The 24,896-nt window shown below is 38.6% G+C and overlaps 1 protein-coding gene across 1 annotated transcript; it reads right to left on the reverse strand.

The window, feature by feature from the left end:
• Positions 1-233: 233 nt before the first annotated feature.
• ABRAXAS2 (abraxas 2, BRISC complex subunit) lies at positions 234-24,522 on the reverse strand. Its single transcript, XM_083506209.1, has 9 exons — positions 24,397-24,522; positions 17,730-17,820; positions 17,042-17,078; positions 12,849-12,915; positions 10,851-11,041; positions 8,988-9,107; positions 8,001-8,085; positions 5,487-5,601; positions 234-2,343 (listed from the first exon to the last, which is right to left on the reverse strand). The coding sequence occupies exons 1-9, from the start codon at positions 24,466-24,468 to the stop codon at positions 1,880-1,882; spliced, it is 1,242 nt and encodes a 413-aa protein (XP_083362335.1). The 5' UTR covers positions 24,469-24,522; the 3' UTR covers positions 234-1,879.
• Positions 24,523-24,896: the final 374 nt, after the last annotated feature.

The following is a 24,896-nucleotide window of genomic DNA, read 5'->3' on the forward strand; positions in this document are numbered from 1 at the left end:
TTATAGATATTTGCCATGCATGAGCAAATGTGAATGGACATTAGAAAAAGTGATTACTACTGTATACAAACCATAATCTCATGGGTGCTCCTCTTTACACTCAGTCAATAGGGGAACCAATATACAGTTTTGTCAATCATTTGTTTCATTGAGGGGTGGATCTTAACACTGCTTTCACTTGCAGATGCGTGATCTCACTGCAATGAAACATTGCTGACAGATATTAAAAGATAAAGGATTAAATAAGATTTTATTGTCACATTTAACTGCTTTGTCAGAGATGTACATTAAAAGTTTGAGTGAGATAAAAATAAAATTTCTTGAATGAACTGATGAGATGGCAACAGCACTTATTTAACAAACCAGCACAACAGATGCTTGTAGATACCCAAATTTAATAAAACCCAAACACACTTTTTGTTAATTAGAACAGACTGCAGCAATGTAAAACAAAACATATCATGTTAAGGCCAAATAGTATGTTAAGTACTGAAAACAGAAATGTTTATAAAGTCCCAAATGTCCAAGGAGATAGAAGTATTTTTTATCATATTTCAAAGCCACTTGGTTTTACTTAGCACAGACAACAGAGAGGCAAACAGACAGATGTGGGATTGTTTGACTACTGAGTTTTTAGCTGTAGGCAATCATATATGTGGGGTTTTAATCAAGAGTTGGATTAAATAAAACAAAGACGAATTGTTAGAGAATTAAAGGTTTGCCATTTGCTAATTGAAGAAAATGCCTAGTTCGATACTTAGTGGCACTATTTTGCATCTTTTGGGCATTTTTTTCCCTGCAAGCATAAAATAAAAAATATAGTAAGTGCATTGAAAAATTATTTAAACGGATTCCACTTCATGCCTCGCAGGTTCTTACCCCAACATGAGAAGAGCTATAGTTTTAATTTAAGAGGAAAACCCTAGGGGGTTGCACTAGACAGCCTCTTCCATTCTCCAGGACTTGTTATTTTATTATTTATTTATTTTATTATTTAATTAATTTATTTATTATTGTTTCCCACCTTTTTCCCTAACAGAGACTCAAAGTGGTTTACATAGTAAATCTGGATTATTTTGAAAGTTGCATGAAGTTTTGCATTAAATGTTCGGTGCCTGACAGAAATGACCACATTATTTCACTACTTTCTGCTATGTGCTCTTCATTATTTTTAGAACAAAAATGCAACTGATGATAGTGTGGGAAAGTCACTTTAAATCCACCAAGGTCAGAGTAGTTATGCTTAAGACATTCACTGATGATTTACTGGTATTCACTTTTCTACATAAAAAGGCAACCATAATTTTAAGTGATAGACATTAGGCTAGTAGAAAAAGATTGAAACAAACTTCCTCTCTATTAAAAGAGCATGCAGAGAATATAGCTCACATTTGTTCCAATCAGGCTGCTTGGAATTATCAAAGGTTTTTGTTTCTGGCAATGATCTATTTGGCTTCACCATTAAAAAGCCTGCTGATCAAAGTACTTAGAAATGCCCCCCTCCCCCAAAATTCAAGGCATGATAGTGCACGAGGTAAGCTTTGATTTGAGATCATTAGCGTGCGCTTAGTTGCTAAATTCCATTTTTTATGGAGAATATGGCAACAAAAGCCACAGGACCCCCCCCCCCCCAATTTCACATTGCTTATTTACCAGTACATCCATGAATTTCATCAATATTAGTAGTTTGATTATCCTAATGATTCAATTACAAAACTTGCAAAAATGTATCACAAAAGTGAATAAGCCATCTAAGTTCAAGTCTTCTACATCTGCTGTGCACAATAATCCACTTTTGTAGCTCATTTCCTCCAAGTTAAATCCCAAAATATTTCTGTAACATTTAGGAAAGATAGTGCTATATTAAGCTCATGTTCCATTAGATCTGGGAGATTTGAGTGTTCCTGGAATCTCCATCCGCATGTGTCAGGGGACGAGAATTTCTTGTCTGTGCGTATTCATTGTCAGATGACTCTGTAGGTTCAAGAAAATTCTCACAGTCACTGTCTTCTGATTCATTAACATTGTCACCGACAGTCGCCTGGGAAGAGGATGGCATGGATGTTCCATTGCCTGAAAGCTTTAATCCTGTATTTGTGGAAACATAACTGGAAGAGCCTACTGCTTGAGGTCGAGGCATGAAAACATTGCTTTCTAGAACACCAGGGCGTATGGCACTGTCGTGATTGATTACACTCAAGTCAGCATAAGGAGGAGGAGGATCAGAGGGTTCTTCAAGATTACTACCTTCTGCAACAAATCCAGCATGGGACATTCGGGGGATAAATATAGGCTCCAAGGTATCATTTGACATTTGTCTGCTTAAGATGGCCTGCTGCAGTCCTACAAAAAAGTGGAAAATAAATGTAATTAGCTGTCAAAACAAGGTATCTTAATGTGGCAAACTGTATAAAATTTTGGTATCATGGGTATTGAAAAGAAACTCACAATGCACATATGTATTCAACTATGTTTAAGTAAGTCATTTGAGTGAAAAACTGCCAATGTTAAACTGACTGAACTAGTTTTCCTAGAATTCACTTTGCTAGTACTAGCATGCTTCATTAGTGCAATGTCTTGCAAGAAGTTAAACCCAGTGCCAAAGTGAAGTGGAGCAATTTGGTTTAGTTAACTCAAATAGACAGGATTTCTCAAAGGCAGGCACTAACACAAACCTGATAATAGGCTGCTTTAGGTGCATTTATTGCCTCTCAAAAGAGAATTCCTCGTGGGCAAAAAAGAATGGTACAGTTACAGCAGATTATATATAGCATACATGTATTATACCTCACAGCAGAGGATTGTACTTATGCAGGAAAAGACTGAAGTAAAACCATTTAAGCAATTTCAATTGGCTATTATTTTGAAAAGCCAAAGCCAAAACCACAACCTAATATTGAGAAGTATGCTGATTTTTAGGCAAGAGAATTCCTAACAGCACCTGAACCACAAAACCATCAGATACAGATTTCTCATTTCTGACCTCTTTCCTCAAATGTTACTGAGACCAACTGGGATGAGATCTATGTATCTCTGAACTATACAATAGTAACTTTGATTTTGATTCTTAGCTAATGAGGCGCTGAGGTTTTGAACACTAATTTAGAACTATCACATACCTTCTGTCATGGACAAATGAAACTAAACATGCATATAATCTTTTCAAAAGTCAATCTTCTAATGTCAGAAGCAGTATTTTGTGTCTCTAAAATTGAAGGATATTTTTTCCACTCTTTTCAATACTCCTTTGGTTCTTCTGCACAGTGTGGAGAGAATGCAGTGGGCAGAAACCATGCAAAATGAGTTCTACCACACTATCAGGCCTATTCAGCTCTCACTTTGGTTACTTGCTACCTTACCCTAAAAGCTTCTGCTTCTTGTCTTATGTCTTTCACAGCATATCTGAGCAATACGGTTTCATCAAAATAAATCCCCACCACAAGGCAATTAGACAAGGGAGTGGATAGGACAGCATAGTATTAAAATATATGCAAACAATAGGGTTTGAATGAGCCCAAAAACTGTAGAGAAACAGAAATAACTGCTGTGTAAGTAACTGTATTGGCCCAATTTTATTTTAGGGTTCTAAATGAATGGCATAGGGTTTTACCCTTGTCAAAATATACAGTCAACCCTCAGATCCCGAGCACCTCTGTTTTGGAACGTTTCAGCTCCTGAATGATGAAAACCCGGAAGTAAATGTTCCGGTTTTCGAACATTTTTCGGAAGCCAAACGTCTGATGCGGCTTCTGCTTGAGTTGGAAGCCATGCCTCAGTTGTCCAACATTTTGGAAGCCGAACGGGCTTCCGAGAATGGATTACGTTCAACAACTGAGATTTGACTGTAATGCCTGATTTTAACATGGATAGTATACTGATAAGCAAGTAAAATCAAACCCCAGGGAAAAGTAAGCATGAAAGTGGAAGGCACTCAAGAGCTAGAGAAAAATAATCTGTTGTACTTAGTTATAACTGAAGAACTTGTTCTATACTTGCCATTACCCTAAAGCTTATGTACTTATGGAAAATCTAGTGACTGTTAAACCGCTCAGAACTTCTATGCCCCAAAATCAACACACTGCAGAAAGAAATATATTATCCTTCCAATCAAGTTTTGAACCGTTAGTCATGTATATTGGAGAACTACTTGATAGAAGATCAGAGTAGCACTTAAAGGCCAGGATCACATTCAATACGTCAGAAGCTACATTTGAAGAGGCAACAATAAATAAAAAACAAACATTGCTCCCTAGTGCTGAAATTTCCATTGCATATTTATCTGCCCTCAGCATTTACTGTTTTCTACTTTTAGCACCCCCATATATGGCCCTCTCTATTTCTCAATTTACATTTCCTATAATCCTATTTTTCTTTAATCTTATTCCTGATTTCTCCGCTAAGCACTTGCTTGGACTTTCACCACATTCCGTCTAGTCATTTAAGTGCCAGCTAATATAGGAAATATTTGTGTTCATGAGTAACACAAAGGGGATATGGTCCAATCCAAAGTGAATTGGCCCCCATTAAAATTTTGTTTAGGAAGTTACCCAGTACATATTATGAGCTGACGGGAATGGACTTAGAAATAGAAAATAGCTTCCCACTCAGCTATTTATAATTAGCAACAAGTATAATTTAAGTGGTTCCTAATTGGAATGGAAGAACTGCCAGCCATATCCATAGTTTAATAACTATGAAAGCTATACTTCAGATATAAAAGCATGTTTTAAGGACACACTTCATTCTAGAGCCCCAGAGAACATACAGCGTCTTTCACATCTCCAGATCATAAATGATGCCCATCATTCTGAATACTACAATTAAGTGTCATATTTTGATATTTTCAATGAACATCCCATTCCACGTCTACATTAGCAGCAAAGTTCCCATCACTACTAATATAATCGTCTCCTAGTTTAACCCTTCCCCTGCTTCTTCTAACACTATTTTTTTCTGTTTGTGTTGCAGTTACTCCAGGAAAGATTCTTGTGTTAGGCAGGAACTGCATCAGGGATTATCTACCAATTTACAAAGAGAACTGGAACAGTGTTTAAGAATGGTCAAGGGGAGGGTGCATCCCCAATTCTATAACTGTCCCTGTTCATCAGCTTTCCTTACCCCACAAAATTAAAGTATAAATGATATGCCTGATATTTGGTCTAAGGAGGTGGCCACTCACACAAAACTAGATTACTGAGGTGGTGTATGGTATCATCTCTAAATACCCAATGTGATATATGTAGGGCTCTCCAACCCTACAAAGCAAATTGGGTGGCATGTGTGGAATACATCTTTGTTACATACAAAGATGGACACAAATGGATATCACCCTTAGAAAAGGGTCTGGAACAAAATGCTATTGTGCTATGCACTAAACTCTAAATATTGGATTTGTTTCCAACTGGACTGTGTAATGGAGCACTGCAGAGCTAAGGGTTCGGTCAATTTTCCCAGCCAGGTAGAGAATATTTACAGAAAAGGCTTACTTATTTCTTGCTCCTTTTCTTGTTTCTTTTGCAAGATTTGTGTTTTTAGCTTATTGACTTCTGCCTGGAAAGTTTCAGCAGCTTGTTCACTCTTCTCTACTTCTATACATACTGCCTAGGAGAAATACACAAGGTTAGTGAAAATTCATGTTCAAAAGCCTTAGTAGAAATGCAATGTAGAAAAATCAAGTTCCAAGACACAGCCACTGTGAGATTTTCATAATTCATATACTATGCACCACTTGTGACCAAACCTCAATTACTGTGGTAGAAAGAGAAGTTGCCAAATTTCAACTCTGGGCATCATTGTAAAGTACTGAAGGAATGAAATACAATTTGCACTAAATTTTAAAAACTTATTTCTGAGTAGACATGGTTAGGACTGTGCTGTATGTTCTTCGGAATTCAATGGTGTTTACTCCCAAGTAGATGGAAGTAATTGCACTCTTAGCAGCCAGATTTTGGCTTCATACACGGCCAATGCTAAGTGTGCTGATGGCCAAGTAACAACTCATAAACCCTCGTTGAAAACAGATAATGCTCTATGTCACCACCTCTCAATCATTACTTACTGGAATCTCAGAACAGTAATGCAAACTGATTTTATGCACTGAAGCAAAACTGCACGAGGGTCATGTAATAATCAGGGCAGGTCCACTCACAGCCTGGGATGTAGCACTACAAAAACTGTAAGAGTAGTCCCAAGCCACTAATGCTGACACCAGCTTTGGCAAACCAAAACATTCACGTAGTTATTTGGAGGAATGCAAGAGAATGGCCACTCTAGCTGGTGCAGTGCAAAGTTTATTTGCACTACAGCTAATAAGTTGGGATGAGCAGCCTGCTGAAGAAACAGTTTAATAAAAATCCATTTATGCCATAATTGCAATGTATCTAGTGAATACTGGCCAGGTGGGGAATATATTGGGAAGAGTTTTTTTATACGCCTGACTGTTCTTTAGAACTTAGAAATGTAAAAGTTAGATGAGATATTATTATTATTTATTAAATTTGTATACCACCCTTCATCTGAAGATGTCATGGCATTTCACATGGATCTGTTTTTTCTCTTTCAAAGAGCTACGAGAAAGAATGTGTGAGGACTTAATATTTGGGGAAAGCCTAAGTCAAAGTTCACAGACTAGCAACTTTAAATGTAACAGAAAATAGCATAAGCCCACAAAGCATGCACAGGCAGGTTTCTTTAGGTCACCTGTGCACCAACATAAAGCAAGGAAAGTCACATCCCTACAAATATTGGAAAGGGTGATTTCTGGAAAGCAAGCGCTTGCGTTTTTTAAAATTTTTGCTTCAGACAGAGGTTCAACACACTTGCATGATAACTGCAATTACTTAATGTCAAATATATTTTTTAAAAAGAATAAAACATAATAGATGCACTATTTAAGAGAACCACTAAGGGTATTAATGTTTGTATGGATGTTAATGATCACAGCATGGATCATATATATAGAATATAGAAGTGTGCCTCTGAGCATGTGAAAACAGCCCTTCCATCACTGCTGAGAAACCTAAACCTGGTTAGCTATCTAACCGATGAATACTTTTAGTTTTTTATATCTGTTTTGTTTTATTGAACATCTTATGTATTTCATATTCTATATTCTATTACTGTAAATCGTTCTGGGACTCCTCAAAACAATATATAAATATATTAAACTAAACTACCAGATGTGTATGTTATGAATCTGAAAAATAAAGAAGCGGCACAAATGATGCAGTTTCAAATCAACCCACAGGAATCAAGAATAAAAGGGAGATAGCAACTTCATGCATAGCGGGAGTAGTTATGGATGCTTACTTTACCACCGGTAATGCCATAAACCAGGTTTCAGGCACATAATTGGGGCAGCTACTTAAGTGTAAACATGCAGTTATGGCCTTAATTAAACTTTGGCACAATGGCATCCAGACCTTAAAAAGACCAGATAATAGGCAGTAGGGTCTGAATTACAGAAAAGGAAGGACTGGAGCAAAGAGGGATTTCCATTTTCTGCTAATTTTAAATGCTATAGTATTCTTTAAAGATCCCTTATCAAATATTTAACACACACACACACACACACACACACACACACACACAGCCTTAATGCATTATACAGTAGGGCCTCAATTTTGCAATCAAGTCCAATGGAGAAAGCCCTTCAGGAGAACGCAGCCACAAAGATTCAGCATTTTGCCCATGCAGACCCTAAAGTGAGATCTGGACATAGGACAATTTGGCCTATCTCCTTGACAGCTACTTTCAGTCTTAAAGCAGGGAAAACTTGTAATAGACAATTATTACCTACAATTCTTATGCTAGAAATTTCTGTTCTATTAAGCATTATTAACTAAATGTTTTAATTAGTTGATTTGACTTAATATAGCTTAACTATTCACAATGTAAGTTGTTCGTGAAACATTTAAATTCAAAATGAAAGTTTTACTGTAGCTTTGCATTAGTAAGCAGAGAGTTGTCACAATAAATACAGAACATTAAAGAAGAATTACCTGTGCTTTTTCTTGAAGTGCATTATAAACCTGATATATAGCCCTGATGTCCTTCATCACACCATCTTTATCAAAAAAAGCAGTACTAAAAATACATCAGAAATAATGTGTTAGAAATGGGCAAATCCTGCTTTTCCAAGATGTCTTTTACCCTTCAAAAGGGTTTACCTTTCAGAGCCATACTCCAGGAAGCAAGGCTTGGACTGCTGAAGATGTCTGAAAAGGATAGCATCTATGATGCACCCTGGACTGACACAAAGCTCTTTGATCCAGCAGAGGTTTCGATTTGCAGAAAAATGAGGGAGGCAATTTTTGTCAATTCCATTTCCCCCTGCAGTTCTGTGTGCCACTGTACATGTTGCTCCAAAGGGTCCCCAATCCAAGCAAATTGACCAGGGGGTGAGGTTTTGCAGGGGAAGGGGAAATTGGCAAAAATTGCCTCCTTTCCTGTTCCACTGATGGAAACTAGATTAAAGAGCCTTCCATCAAGTAAAAAGACACCATTGGATACAATCCAAAGTTATTTTTGCACAACCCGATGTTCTATTAACACAAGAGAAACATTTATTCCACAAAGTAAATAGACTGAATATTTATTGCACACAAAACAAACAAATAAACAACAACAAACCATGACAAACTAAAAGCCAACAAGGAGCCTCATTTAAGCCAATAAAAGTCATGCACATGGAGATCTTCTACAGTTAACGTTGGTCACATTAACATTGTTTTTCTTGATAATTTGCTTTATCCCAAATAAAGTTTTTGACTTATTTTTCTGCTTCTCTGTACTGTTTAAAAAAGCAGCAGTTATTAAACAAAATCAGATATCCAAGAATGCTCTCGATCTGCTCCTGGTGATATCTAAGAGAGTCATGATAACTGAAATCAATGGATCCACTGCAAGTGTGACTAAGTTAGTGATCACATGCATTTATTTCTAGGCACACCAAAATGGCATTTGTTACATATTAAAACAATGCTCACCCATGCTCCTTAATAACTTTGGTATAATTTTGGGAAGTATTTGGCACTGAAGAGACCTTGTATTCCTGTTGGCTTGTGTTGCCTAGATTAGGAATAGTAAGTGACACTCTTTGATTATACCTGCAGAAAAAGTTTAGAAATATGAGGTTACTTTCTGTAATGTTATTTCCCTACAAGAGATTCCAGTAATAATAATCACCCAGAAGAGCCTATTGCCTTACTACCTCCCCATAATGATTAGGGTTTCAAAAAGCTACAATTAAGAAGGAAATACAATCTAGCAGTTGCAAGTAGAAGTGCAAGTAGAAAATAGGTATTGCTCCAGCGGGAAGGTAAACGGTGTTTCCGTGTGCTGCTCTGGTTTTGGTGTTCCATTACACCAGAAGCGGTTTAGTCATGCTGGCCACATGACCTGGAAACACTGTCTGTGGACAAACGCCGGCTCCCTCAGCCTGTAAAGCGAGATGAGCGCCGCAACCCCAGAATTGTCTGTGACTGGACTTAACTGTCAGGCGTCCTTTATCTTCACCTTTTTTTTTACTTTAACATACTAGTTATGATCTTAAGTGCTGACACCCGAACAAACCATTAGCAGTAAGTAATGACCCTAGGCTACAACTTGCAGCTTACTCCTAGTAGTACACCAAGACCAGGGGAGAAATGCAGCACTCGTGATTTCTCTCAATGCACCAGCATGCTTGCTTATAAGCAGTAAGTCAAAGCTTGCAGTACATGCAAACCAGAACATTAAAGGAATGCAACCTAGCTTTTGTTCACCAAACTATAAGATATAACTCACTGCTGGAAAATGTTAATGATGGCTATATAAGAAAGAGGTTATTACCCACCACCACTAGAACCAAATAGTTTTGCTTTTTCTAAATAGCTGTTTTTTTTTTAAAAAAAGGTGAAGCATAATATTTAATTTTTAAGTCACATTGATTAAAGCTGTTTCCCACTAATTATCAGCTACAGTTTTAGATGACTGCTCAATTAATTAAAGTTTGCAGTCCTACATGCAAGTACAACCAGATCAGCTATAGAAAGCCAATTTGTGATTGGGTCATTTTCATGACTCTCAAATATTTTAGTTTCTAATTACTCTTATGGGCCACAAAGTATCTTTAATGAAGAGACAGCAGAATATTTTACTAGCAGATATATTGAGAAGACAGTTTTCAATAACAATAATAATGTATTTGTACCCCACCCATCTAACTGGGTTGCCCCAGCATGATTATGATTATGATTATAATCACGATTATGATTATGAGACATATAGGCATTCACTAAACTAACAAGACTCTAAAAATGAATCCTTCACAAGTTGGTTTTAAATAAACTACTACAATGTGTCATCCAATAATAATTCTTACAAATTCCTACATTATATTTTCCATATACAGGCAATGATCAATTAACCGATGGCACATGCATGCACAGCGCTGAACCCAGAAGTGACCCGAAAACATCAGGAAATGAGTCACTAAAAGGGCAGAACAGGGTGCGGGGAGCTTATACATGCTCTGCCAATGCATGCTTTGGCCAGGAACAGAACCCCTGTGCAAAATGGTCATTGAATGTAACTCCCCTTTCTGGATATATTACTCAGCAGTTTTGTATAATTGGGGAGAAATCATGACAGCTTCCAAAGAAGAGCATATATTTCTGGATTTTGTCTGTGGATTTTGTCTGTGGATTATGTCATCTGGTAGAATACACACCAGCTATTTAGCACTTGAAGCAACTGAAACACTCAGAGGAAAAGCAACTTGCACATCATCTGTGACTATTAGTTTTTTTAATTAAAAAAATCATTAAAATGGACAGACAGTTTCCCTCCACATCTTATAAACTGTTTACCTTCGGTTTGGTCTAAAGAGAACATATTCTAAAGCATGTGTTGAGTTATTTGCAGTTGAGATGAAACTGAAGAGAAGGAAGACAAGATCAGGCACTCCAAGAATCTGTGTCAGCTGTTTATGAATGATGTGTTCTCTATATGACATTTGTTGCTGGGTGTTTCTCCTAAATCTGTACCATCCAATAACGTTCTACAATAAAGATTGAATTAGGGAGTATTAACTGAAGGATAAAAATTGCATCTCAAAAGTACATTCAATATAGATTAATTATGAAGTCCCAACATGATGCCAGAATTCTTAAGCCTAATTATTCCAATCAAAGAAATAAATGGCATTCTGCAAGATAGCATTGTTGCAATCTAGAGAAAATCGAATCCCTTCATGTTACCAACAATCCCATGCTTCCAGAAATATTACACTTTGCAGTGACAGGAAAACTTCTGATTCAAAGACAGCAGATATTATTACTGAAGTACATTCAATTTAACTTGCATGCTGCTTATCACATGATCCTTAAAAGCTTCTTTTCCCTCAAGGCCTTATGTTTTTCTACTGTTTGAGTAGCAAACCCTTTTATGCCTGGGGGCCACATTCAAAGTTATCCAATGCTCTGAGGACCGCATGACACTGTGTGTGTGTCACTCTCTCTCTCTCTCTCTCTCTCATACCGCAGGGGAGAGAAAAATCTCATCTTTAAGTTGTTATGGGTAAAGAGAATGAAAGCTCTCAGCTCACACTACTGCAGCAATGGGGTTCAAGAGCGCCCACTCTCCTTGCTCATCAGATCTGCATTCTCATCATCAACTGATCTGGACAGAGAGATTGAAACCTCTCTGGTCACACCAGCTTGATGGGGCTCAAATGCAACACCCCCCTTTCCCAGTTTAAAAACGCACCATCAATGCAGCCAAATCATTGAGGGGTGTGAGGAGCTGCTAGAAATGGTCTGCAAAGCCAAATACAGTCACTATCAACCTCTGCTGTAGATACTAAGAAAACAGTACTAAGATACTACAAAATTTCCCTTCTTCAGAACTGAAGTAAGAAGAATAAATAGAAAAGTGTTATTGCATATTTAACTGTGCACAATAATTCCTACAATTATTTAGATCTTACTTGAAAGGAAACTAAAAGAAACTCCTCTCTATATTTCAAAGAGAACGGAAAACATTTTTTCCATGAAAGCCACAGGAAAGATGAAAGCGATGAGGAAGTTCCACCCGATTATCAGCTGTAACTGAGAGTCAGGCTGTTGATTGTTATGAACCACTAAGTCCCTTTTAAGATTTTCCCCCTTTCATTTTTAAAATAAATTTAGAAAGATATAGAACAAAACACAAGATATGGCAGTGTCCCAGTGAACTAGTGAGTACAATAAAAAAATTGCATGAAGAGAAAAACCAACTACAATTCTAAAAAAAGTCTTTCCACACTGCTGAGTGCTGACCACATGAGTTAGTAGTAGTGGACACTCCTCTGCTGTGGGTATACTCCTTTGGTAGGAAGTTACAGAAAAGTAGTGCTAGAAAACCTATTTCCTAAAAGAAGTATTGGGAAATTCCTTTGGGGTTATATCCTACATCTCATCCTATTTAACACTGACATGAAACTGAATTCAGTCAAGCAAAGGGAGCAACAACTACAAAAAAGTTAACATTTAGGCAATTCTTCTTCACCAGTCCTACAGGATTCAGAGAGATTGAGAGATGGCTCAGAGGAGAGACAGAGGGCAGAGGTCCCCATTATCAGTTGCCTGTGAATGCTCACTGGGATACTTTCCCTTCTTTTATTTTTTTCATATCCTTTTTACATACGGTGTGTGAGTGTATGTGCCCCAACTGGCCCCAAACACTTGGGACAAAAAAGGTTAGCCACGCCTGGTCTAATATTTAACATATTTCCCTTCATCATTCTTTGTGATAAAATGTTACGTTACTTTTTCTTCAGGCCTTACCGGTAGCACAGAGAAAAAATTAATAAGGAAGTGCAGACTTACTTTTCTCTGATCTTTAAGAATTCTATCCAAATTCTCTTCATTGACTTTGCCCGCATAGTCATAAAAGCTTAAGAAAGAAAGAAATAGGTTTGGCTTAGAATCAAGTCAGTGCTGTTTAGTGGAATAAAATGTAATATACTGTAAAGGTGTGTCTGAGGCTGCTTATTCACTACATCCATGAACGACTAAACCTTATAGAAAAATATTATGGGGAAGTTAAACAGCTAAGTTATGAAAAATAACATATGTACCCTGAAAAAAGTCTGCTATTAAATGTTGAGTTTCACAGGTAACAAATCTACAGCTAATGTTTTTAAAAAATATCTCAACTAGCTCTTGCTCACATGTCTGTTACTTATAACTAAAGGTCAGGAGTTCACCTGCAGAAGCAGCATTCAAGACCAAAGCATCCTTTTTTGAGTTGGAATATTGTTTAGGGTTTTTTCTGCTGGGGGTGGGATTGTTGCTGTTTCTGATATTATTATTTTTTGTATCTTTATTTTAGATCTTAATACAATTTATGTAGAAATTGCTTAATTTGGTTGTATTTTTTATTGATTGTTTATGACTACTTTTGTTGTTTGTGATTGTTTTTTTCATGTTGTAAGCCGCCTTGAGCATAGTTTGAATTATGGAAAGGCGCCATACAAATAAAATTATGTACATATGTATGTTTCCTTTTGTTAGAAACAGATGTTTACACTTTAGATCACTGTCAGTCTGTACATGCTATGTATCCATTCAACACATAATGGGCACAGGAGTTGTGTGTAGACAGCGGTATAGTATCGACCAGGCATATACATTTATGTTCAAGTAAGCCTTATCCACTTTTATCTCTGTGGGTATTTGATGTACTGTATAAGCGGAGCATAATCTCTATTCAAACACAACACTGTAAGGAAGGAACAATTAAGTAAGGCAAACACACCCAGTATCCACACTCAAAACACCCACTGTGTGTAGAATACATATAAAATATGCATTTTTAGAGATTTTATAATGAGATTTGTAAGGCATGTCTTTGAAATGAAGATGCATCCCTCAGTTATTATCAGATAGCATTTTAATCTCCCTAAAAGCAGTTCCAAACAATTAACTTTCTTAGCCTCCATCTCAAAGAGGTTAACATGAGAATCACATATTTATACACTGGAGCCCCGCAAGACGAATGCCTCGCAAGACGAAAAACTTGCTAGATGAAAGGGTTTTGCGGTTTTTGAGCTGCTTTGCAAGACGAATTTCCCTATGGGCTTGCTTCGCAAGACGTAAACGTCTTGCAATTTGTTTCCTTTTTCTTAACACCGTTAATACAGTTGCAACTTGACTTCGAGGAGCAACTCATAGAACGCGGTGTGGTAGCCTTTTTTGAGTTTTTTGGTGATTTTTGAAGCTTTTCCAAAACTTTTCCGACACCGTGCTTCGCAAGACGAAAAATTCACTAGACGAAAAAACTCACGGAACGAATTAATTTCGTCTTGCGAGGCACCACTGTATCAGCATCAAGCTGGATCCGTCATTTAACTGAGCATACATAGTAACTAAAAACCACAAATTTCTACATCTGAAGAGAAACTTAAGTATATCCTGTATTAGAAAATGACATTCCTTCTAGACTTATCTGCCAAATTATTAGCCTCTTTGTAGAGGAGGTTTATAGTACATTACACTCATTGACAGCAGTCAGTCTAATAGAGAATTTTTCTTTTTAAAGTATTGGGACACTAAAGGCACAGTAAAATAGGCATCTATTCCAACCATGCTAGTTTCTTATTTCACACAAGTGCTACTGTTTAGCAAAACGAAGCCTATTCTTATACAGAACAATGTCAAAGGTTGCATTTCTCTTAAAATTAATCACTATCAGATGCTGTGCATTGTGTACAAATTCTTATTCCTGTACATGTTTAAGTAAAACAAGAGGTCTAAACTCCATTGACAATAACATTATATAATCTGAACTGAATTTATTTTTTATTTTATTTTAATGTATTTTTATTAAAGATTTTACAAAGGTATGTGCAACGTCTCTCTCTCATATTTTTCCCCCACGTAACACTTTTTTGAAAAAACAAAAGAAATCGGTTTCATTTGTTGAGACATTAGGAAGAATAGGGGGAAAGAGGTGGAGGGGGGGGGAAAGATGAGTGTCGGTGGGGCCGGGTGGTAATGTTCTGAACTGAATTTATAACAAATGTTTTTGTATATATAGACGCCTATTGCTTTCAGCTTTCAACTTTGCTATGTGGAAGTGCTGGTATTACTAGGATTGGCAGAAAGTTTCAGACAACTTCTGAGAGCCAGCATGGTGTAATGGTTACCACTGGACGAGGACGTCAGAGGCTAGGGTTTAAATCCCCACCTGGCAAAGCTCCCTAGATGATCTTCAATAAGTTAAAAAATTAAAAAATTGTCCAGTAGCACCTTAGAGACCAACTAAGTTTGTTCTGGGTATAAGCTTTCGTGTGCATGCACAAGACAATTTTTTTATTTATTTCGACTGCGTTAGACCAACACAGCTACCTACCTGAATCTAAATTCAATAAGTTACCAATTCTCAGCCTGAGCTATCTCACATAGTTTTGAGGATAATATGTAGTAGGGGAGAACCACATACATGGTGTTCAGTTTCTTGGAGGAAAGGTGGAATATAAATGTAATATCATAAAAACATAGAATTAGAGTTGGAAGAGACCCCTGAGTGTCATCTAATTCAACTCCCTACAATGCAGGAAACTCAACTAGATCATACATGACAGATAGCCATCTAATCTCTGCTTAAAAACCTCCAAGGAAGGATAATCCACCAACTCTTGCTGGAGTCTGTTCCACTGTCAAACAGCTTTTACGGTAAGAAAGTTCTTCCTGATGTTTAGTCAGAATCTCCCTTGTTGTAACTTAAATCTCTGGAGTAGAAGAAAACAAGCTTGCTTCATCCTCCATGTGACAACCCTTTAGATATTTGAAGATGGCTATCAGATCTTCTCTCAGTCTCATCCTTACCAGACTAATAAATAAAATGCTCTAAAAAAGAAGAGAATCCATAAAATTGGAAAGCTCTTGGACACAGGGGGAAAAGATGCAAAGGCCAAAGATTTTAAAAATATGTTTTTGTAAACCACTTACAGGATCTTTTTAATTTTTACAATTATGTGGTATATAAATTTTATTAAATGTCTTCATTAAAACATGTCAATAAGTGTGATAAATAAACTGGCTGGAAATCTTGAAGAGGATAAATACATACCAAGCAATAATTTTATGGGACTGCCTCAATTAGCAATAGCTATACCATTTAACACATACAGCATCAATTGTATTACATACAGATTGTGGAATCTGTAAAATACGATATGGCAAGAAGTATTCTGTGAATGTGGAGAGCCAAAAAATGAAGGAACTGAACCACCTAAAAACTTAGGTAAAGGTAAAGGTACCCCTGCCCGTTCGGGCCAGTCTTGCCAGACTCTAGGGTTGTGCGCTCATCTCACTCTATAGGCCGGGAGCAAGCGCTGTCCGCAGACACTTCCGGGTCATGTGGCCAGCGTGACAAGCTGCATCTGGCGAGCCAGCGCAGCACACGGAACGCCGTTTACCTTCCCGCTAGTAAGCGGTCCCTATTTATCTACTTGCACCCGGAGGTGCTTTCGAACTGCTAGGTTGGCAGGCGCTGGGACCGAACGACGGGAGCGCACCCCGCCGTGGGGATTCGAACCGCCAACCATGCGATCGGCAAGTCCTAGGTGCTGAGGACTTAAAAACTTACTTCCTATTAAATCACTTGGTACAAACAGGGCAACTTGGCATCTACATTCTTTTAGCCATAACAATAAAACCACATAAATCCACAAGCTAGTCATATTTCTAAGTCTCTGAAAGGATGAGCTGAATTTTAAAAAAGAATTTATTTTTAAAAGGAGACAAGACTCATTTAGGTATTACTCTTAATGTGATGCATTGCAAATATGGGAAATAATGTATATGACATATGGGAGCTCCCAAGCGCATTCAGGATTTATTTTTGTTCTTTATAAAGTTGAAGGATGTTCTTTCATAACACCTGTGGTATTGATTTAAAAATTAGTAATTAGAATATTAGACTGGATGCTCATTCTGACAGTTATACTAATGCTGGTTTCAGCCCACCTACAATTGGCACAGAGGAAAAAGATAAAGATGACAAAGTAACTTACCTAAAGAGTTTGGAACAAGGCTCATGATTATGGATATCTGTAACAAGAAATTGACAGTGGAAGTTTCAGTTAGACTTTGCGTCAAGTGGAAAGCTACCAAGATGTACCCCACATGTTTCCCCCCCCAAACATCAACCCAAGAGCAAATACCTAATTCCATTTCCCTGAACATATATAGAATGTTTCTAACATCAATCAAATTAACCTATACAAGTGTTTTGCTCATTAGTCATATTATTTTTACCATAATCAACAAAAGGGCACTATTCTACGGATATTGGAACAACACTTAGCACTTTTAACATGTAGCCACACTTCCAATCCAGTGGCTTCCTTCCCCCTTAGGAACTGAACTGTATTTCAAGCACAAGAAAAAAGTATGTAACTCAGCTGTGTATCTGCTGAACTAGAAAAACATGTACCCAGGTGCAAATGGCCTCATGAAGTAGCTGCTCTTTTCTTAACTACCTGTTCCCGAAGCCCTGAAGTGTACACCTGGGACGTTTTATCATATGCCACAGAAAGTAGAAAATCAAGTAGCAGTAGTGAACAGAGTTCCACATATTTCTGTCCAGAAACTTATCTGACCAATTTTTGTTAATTCAAAGCATTAAACATGGGAGTGAAATGAATGAATGAATGAATGAGGTTCAATTGCAGTGCAAGTTATTAAACTGTAGCTACTTACCAATAACTTGCAGAAATTCAATGTTGCTGATTTGAGAGTCACTAATACTAAACGTCTCCTCTTGCCTTATCTCTCCCAAAAGAAATCCTTCCTATAAAATTGAACAAAATAATTATGATTAATGACAAAACCTACAATTGTACTCCATCATGTTTTATCTTCATGCTGTTTTCATAATTACATGTAACTTAAATTATTAAGGGCACAATCCAAGTTTGCACAAATGGACCTCTACTCATAGAATAATAGAATCGTACAGTTAGGAGGTACCCCAAAGGTCATCTGGTTCAACCCCTGTAATGCTGGAATCTCAGCTAAAGCATCCATGACTAATGGCCATACAACCTTTGCTTAAAAACCTCCAAGGAAGGAAAGTCTACTGCCTCTCATGAGAGTCAGTTCCACTGCCGAACAGCTTTCACCGTCAGAAAGTTCTTTCTGATATTTAGTCAGAATCTCATTCTTGTAATTTGAAGCCATTGGTTTGAGTCCTACCTTCCAGAACAGGAGAAAACAAGCTTGTTTCCTCTTCCAGGTGATAGCCCTTGGGATATCTGAAGGTGGCTATCATATCTCCTCTCAGTCCCCTCTATTCCAGGCTAAACATTCCCAGCTTCTTCAACTGTTCCTCATAAGGCTTTGTTTCCAGACCCTTGATCATCTTAGTTGCCCTCCTCTGCATATGTTCCAGCTTGTCAACATTATTCTTAAATTATGGTGCCCAGAATTGGACACAGTGTTCCATGTGTGGTCTGACCAAGGCAGAACAGAGTGGTATGTATGGACACCATACTTCTGTAGATGCAGCCTGGAACAGAATTAGCTTTTTTGCTGCTGCATCACACTGTTGACTCATGTTAAGAGTACTAAGACCCCTGGATCCTATGGGGTTAATAAGCTTTTCTTTCTGAATCAAAGTGGGCACATGTTCTAGCTAGGATCATTCCAGGGTTGTGCATGTGCATTCCAGGGTTGTGCAGACTAAACTTACATTCATGCAGTAGGATAAATTCACTCATTAAAGAGATAGATTGCTAAATCAAACTGCCAGGATGGCTCAATAGTAGCCTCATGCAATAAAGTATGTTATATCAAAGACTGTTAAATGTTTTCCCTTTATTTCCTGTGTATTTAAATTACACTGAGATTTTGTATATTCATTATATATAGTGGAATGCCAAAAAATTCTTCACTGGAATATCACTGAAGTTGACCGGTTAAGAAATTATTTTGCACACAATACTAACCTATGGCTTACCACTGCCTCTCTTCTCCTCTTATGCAACCAAAATGGCTTCACTAGTATATAATTTCAGTTTCCTTGAATTTGGTTTCAAAATAAGCAAACTTCAAACCATGGGTTTGTTTTCAACCAGAACCCCTGACAAGAAGCAGAGATTCAGAAAAATAAATTGGGGGAAATGCTGGTTAAGTCCTTCACTTAGCTGAAATAGAGGAGGAATCTGGAGTCTACAAGCCTGAGGGTTTGCTTTGTCTCAGTTCCAGCTTATACACATAGTGAATGTGTGAATGTGGCCAGTGTGTCACATGGGCCCCTGCTGGAAATATGAAGCAGGTTCACAGAGGCAGAAAAATTGGGACCTTTAGATTCTATTTACGGAACACAGCATTTTCAATTCTTAGCACAGGACTTATGTTTACATCCTATCACATCAAGACTATTTTCTTCCTACAATGAAGTCAGATTTAACCCAAAAAGGGGCTTAGAAAGATATGAAAATAAGAGCAAGACAATGATAAAGCTTGCTGAAGAGAGAAGGTAAAAACAGAAGCTTAGAACTTCTCTTGTTCTCTGTAGTCTATCCTAAGTACACAAATGGAATTTGAAAGTTGGCTTCTTCACTTCACTATTGAAAATGACATGCAAGCTACTTGGTTCTGAAATAATGTATAGAGCAAGCATTCCACAGATAAAACAGGACTACAAAATGCTATCAGAGAACACAAACCAGTGCATACAGTATTTGCAAAAGCTACAATCCAGTAGCTGCATACTGCAAAAAGTAGGCAGAACATTCCTATTTGGGGCTTTGGAACAGCTTGCACTTTAAGAAGCTTGCCTTCCAGAGCAGACAACAGAATTTACTGATCTGAAGTCAAAATTGTTTAAGTTGCAAACAAAAAGTTCATCTGAAGGACAAAAAGTACTGAATTTAGCACACAGATCTGTAAATAAAATCTGTAAATAAAATTTACAGATCTGTAAATAAAATAATGTAACAGAAACCAAAGATACCATTAACTTATTTGTTTGCTATTAATCAACAAGCAAAATAAAATTAAAATAGGCCTGTTTTCCTAAAACAGTCATATTGTTTTACCCAATAAACCACAGGTTTGGGGAATATTGTTTTCCAAATCTATACTCTACATTGTTAGCCCCCAAAGTAGCTCATATTAACTTAAATACAATTAATGGTAATCCAAAAATCCATTAAAATTCAACTGCAAACTAGTTTTTTGTTTAAAACAAGAAAACAAAAACAAAAATTAAAAGAAAGCATAGCATTTTTATGGTGTTAGGAAAGAGACATAACCTCCTTAACAAGAGGAGTCTAAAGATTCTGAACAGAATATGTTACTTTGTTCTTAAGTGTTTTCTTCCCACAGGTAAACAGATTACATCTATGGACAGAATAGCATAGAGGAATATACACTGAAAATATAACATGAAAATTCTACACGATTTCATGATTATCATTCCAAAAGTACTTTTTTTGGGGGGGTAATGCTAGTATATGCCCAAAATAGCAAGAGAATTATGAAGGAGCTGCACATAATTATGCTCAATATGTTTACTGTTCAATAAGTCAAAACACATTATGGAACTCCTACTATGGCTGCAATTGGACAACACCAAACAATGCCAATGTGACAAGCCTCTCCGATCGCTTCCTCCCTGCCCCTTCTATGCAGCAATCCCTCCATTCCTGTTGGTAAACTGAAGGATACAAATTCATGCAAAATGTATCATTTAAAACATTTTCTAGCCTACCCTGCAACTTCTAAACTCTTAGAATATCTTACAGGACATTCTAATAACAATGAGAAGAAACACATTTCTGCAAGTAGTATAAAAGCAGTAAACTGGGAATAGATGAAAGAGTCATGGGATTAAATAAGAGTTAACCAGTTTAGGAAGTCTGTGTGAATAAAAAGTGTCAGAATCATATAAAGTTTGGCACCCAAGTGAGCCTCCCTGTGAAGAACATTCAGCAACAAAGAAAGCCCTTTCCATGGCCGCCACCCCCAATACCTCAAGGACCAGCTCTCCCCATGTGAACCAATCCGGACCCTGTGATTATCATCTGAGGGCCGTCTTTGTGTGCACCCTTCATGGGAGGTCCAGAGGCAAAAAAAGAACAGACATTTTATGTGTTCCGTGTGTGTGAAATGCTCTCTTCAGGAGGTTTGCCTGGAACTGTTGGCAGATATCTTTAGGCGCCAAGCAAAAACATTCCCCTTCAATCTGGCCTTTGGCTGTTAACTATCTATGGCCTTTTAAACTTGGGGTTTTGTTTTTAAAAAGATGCTTTGATTTGCCTTCAGCAAGACAAAGTATCCAATAAATTTAGTAAGAATGATATATATACAGGTGGCAACCATTTTGCACGTGTTCAATTGGCGTATGACCAGCGTTATAAATTCAAAAATGTAGGTTAGGTGCCAAATGGCTTCTTCAACCAGGGTTACAGTCTCAAAAGCAGAAAGTTTTGTGTGCCGCTTATGTGCTGCTTACTTTATACAGATAAAACATAACAGACAGAATTCTACAGGATGTTGTGCTAGTGTGTGGAAACAGTCAAGATCCAAGGATCCCCAGACATGCACCTCCAGATAGTGGAGACATCAGGTACCATCCTGGTGCCTGGACATCTTCACTTGGTCTCAAGTGGCCGATAGCCAAGTGCAAAATGCGCCTGGGAAATTTTGAACACATCATTTCGGCCCTGGAAGGAGGAATGGGATGGGCTTATGCTCACTCTGCCGACATGTGCAATGACCCAGAAACAGGGAGTTGCCCATACAGAAAACTAACTAACTATTGAGATAAGTATTGAACCACGTTAGTGCAGTGTCCCTGATCCCCAACCAAGACAGTTAAACCAGAAGGATACCATCTAGTATCCAAGAACACTGAAAGCTTCTAGGTGGACTCTTTTCTTTCCCCAGCATAAACGTTATCCATCATAGTAAGGACCACTGTTTCATTGTTAAATTCAGCTTGAAATACATCTGCTCAGTGAAACTGGAAATGCACAGCCATCACTTTCTTGAGCACTTTGCTCTAAAAGCAAATATATGTGATTAACCGGTACTTATGATTAAGGATTCTTTGTGTGTGATCCTGGCTGCTAACTGAAAAGGACGCATGGCAAAGCGCCGCGTATGCGTGCGGAGCAGTTTGCACTTCTGCCCATGCGCAAGCAGCAAACCCGGAAGTAACCCGTTCTGGTACTTCTGGGTTTGTTGTGGACATTTGCTGGAATGGACGCTAGATGAGACGGATGTTTGCAGAGGTATTACTGTATCATGTTATGGACGACATTGAAAGCTACTGTAAGCTCCCCCGAAAAATTCTGTTGGTCTACAACAAACTAACAGAATCGTGGTGTAGATGCATTTTGCCATCATTATTATTGTCACAGTGGGTCAAAAAAATGGGCTCATATGCTGCTACATTTAAGTCTTCTGCCACTTGAGTTCAAGCTATTGCCAAACTTGTGTGGCAACCCATAACATGTGGTAGGCTGATAGAATGTGACAGCCCCATGGTTGTAATGGTACCTTTTACCTTGTAATGGTAGCAATGAATTCCAGAGACACACCAACAAAATTCCCAACATAAATGTTGAGAACTTCGCAGAAACAAAAGCCTGCAAATCTTCAACACCATACCAGACTACTGATCAGCTGTACAATACGATTTCTAATCCATCCTTATTGCCCAGCACCAGTTATACTCAGAACCTGGAGTTGACCAGAAAAGGAGATGACTGCAGCCAATACCTCCTGTCAGACCACCTGGCTTAGAACTATCCAAATATTTTGTTATCTGACCATCCATCACCAACTGCATCTCATTCTGCCCAAAAGAACTTCAGAAGGACCCATCTCCCAGAAATTTGAGCCTTACGTTTCTAGAGGTCTTAGTCCATTAGTCCACTTTCAGCATTATAACCATTACACCACATCAGGAAACAAACACATACTAAAACAATGCAACATTGTTAAAGATATTACAGAATCAGTATAATGAAGGTGTATTGATAAAGAACTTAAGCAAGGAAACATACAAATAAAACACCACCTGCAACTATCTAAAGGATAGACTTAACATCATGCTGCAGTCACCTAGAAGTACTTCTGAAGGGGAACATTCAGAACTTCACCAACTGGTGGGCAGTTTTGTCTCTCAGCTTAAACCAGGGGTAGGAAACCTAAGGCCCGTGGGCCGGATGTGGCTCAATCGCCTTCTTAATCCGGCCCACGGACAGTCTGGGAATCAGCGTGTTATTACGTGAGTAGAATGTGTCCTTTTATTTAAAATGCATCTCTGGGTTATTTGTGGGGCATAGGAATTTGTTTTTGTTTTTCCAAAATATAGTCTGGCCCACCACATGGTGTGAGGGACAGTGGACTGGTCCACGGCTGAAAAAGGCTGCTGACCCCTGTCTTAAACCATCACTATTTATAGCCTTCACCTAGATCTTTTCATCTCCCCCCCCCCGAGGTTTCTCACCTAGAAAACAAACAAGTGAGTTACATCCAGTATTGTGGGTTCTCAACATAAAATAAATTTAATTGAAAAAACAGCATATTTTGCATTCAGTAGTTTTCAGTTTGCCTCACGTTTTTGATAATTTAGCATATTTTACAAATATTTTAATAATTTAAACACAAACCTAAACAGTTTAGAACTGTGTAGCTTTGCTGTAACTGCAATTGCATTTGGCATCCATGCATTATTGCTAATGAATCAGATTCCCGCCCTCCTCCCCTAGAATAACAAAGCACAGGGAACTGTTCTATCAGGCTTCTCTTGCTATATTCAATTCTTCTAGCATCCTAACACTGCAGCTTACCACGGCTGAACCCCGTCACTATAAACAAAAATAGTTTTTATTACTACAGTGGTCCTATTTTACTGCTCCCCTTCTTTCTATAGGTAAACAAAACAGCTTCTACAGATACATCCAACGAGATTTCTTTTCTTTTTAACAGATTCTATTATCTCCAAAGCCAGTCTCTACATGTTGCTTCATAAATACCAAGTGAAAGCGCCCAGGGCACCAGGTTGGGAAAAGCTGCATGACGGCTCCACGGGCGGCTTCGTTATCAAGCTCAGCTGTTTTGTATTCTCAGCACGCGTTTTGCTTCTCCCCACTTCGAATGGCTGTCTTCCCCAAAGGTCGCCCACTCGCCCTGCCACCCCCCCCCCAAAACACAGCTTTCTTCCCCCTCGCATCCCGCGTCCCACGGCGGCTCGGCCCAGGCTACCTGCCGCCCCTTTCAGCCGCGCTCCGCTTCCTATCGCCGCCTCCCCCTTCTTCCCTCTCACGACCGTTTCCTCTCGCGCAAGGCTTGCCCCCCCGGGAAGTGTGTGTGTGTGAGGGAGAAACGTCGCCTCACACGGGGCACTTACATGGTCGGCGCTACTGTTGGTGCTGTAGTAATAAACGGAACTGAACGTGTAGCCTGAAATGGAAGCCGCCATGATGGAGCCCCGCCGCCGCCGCCACCTCCGACGACGGTCCCACAAGCCACCGCACCTGCGCCTCCCCGGCTCACCCTCGCGCCCGGGCTTCCGGCGAGCGCCGCGATGTCTCCTGGGAAACGTAGTTTCCCCGCGAGCCGTTAGAAGCCCATGGGTGTGAGGGAAGAGGCCCCTCAGGAGCACCCGGGGTCTGGCAGTGAAAAGGCGCGGTATGGCGAAATAGCTGCGCGGAGAACGTCAGGATTCGGAGCAAGGCCTTCTTTCATTTCTCGTAGCTGGGGCCAGTGGCCCACCCCCGGTTCCCACCACTTATAGGAAATCTCCTATTGACTGCAATGGAGGTTGAACCGCTTCCTCTTCCCCAGAGCTGAGTTAGAGAAGAGGTGACGTAATGGAGGCGGGGCATGGTAGGTTTTTCCCCTCTCTCT

This window comes from Podarcis liolepis (assembly GCF_965112155.1).
Source record: "Podarcis liolepis genome assembly, chromosome: 5".
Taxonomy (NCBI): Eukaryota; Metazoa; Chordata; class Lepidosauria; order Squamata; family Lacertidae; genus Podarcis; species Podarcis liolepis.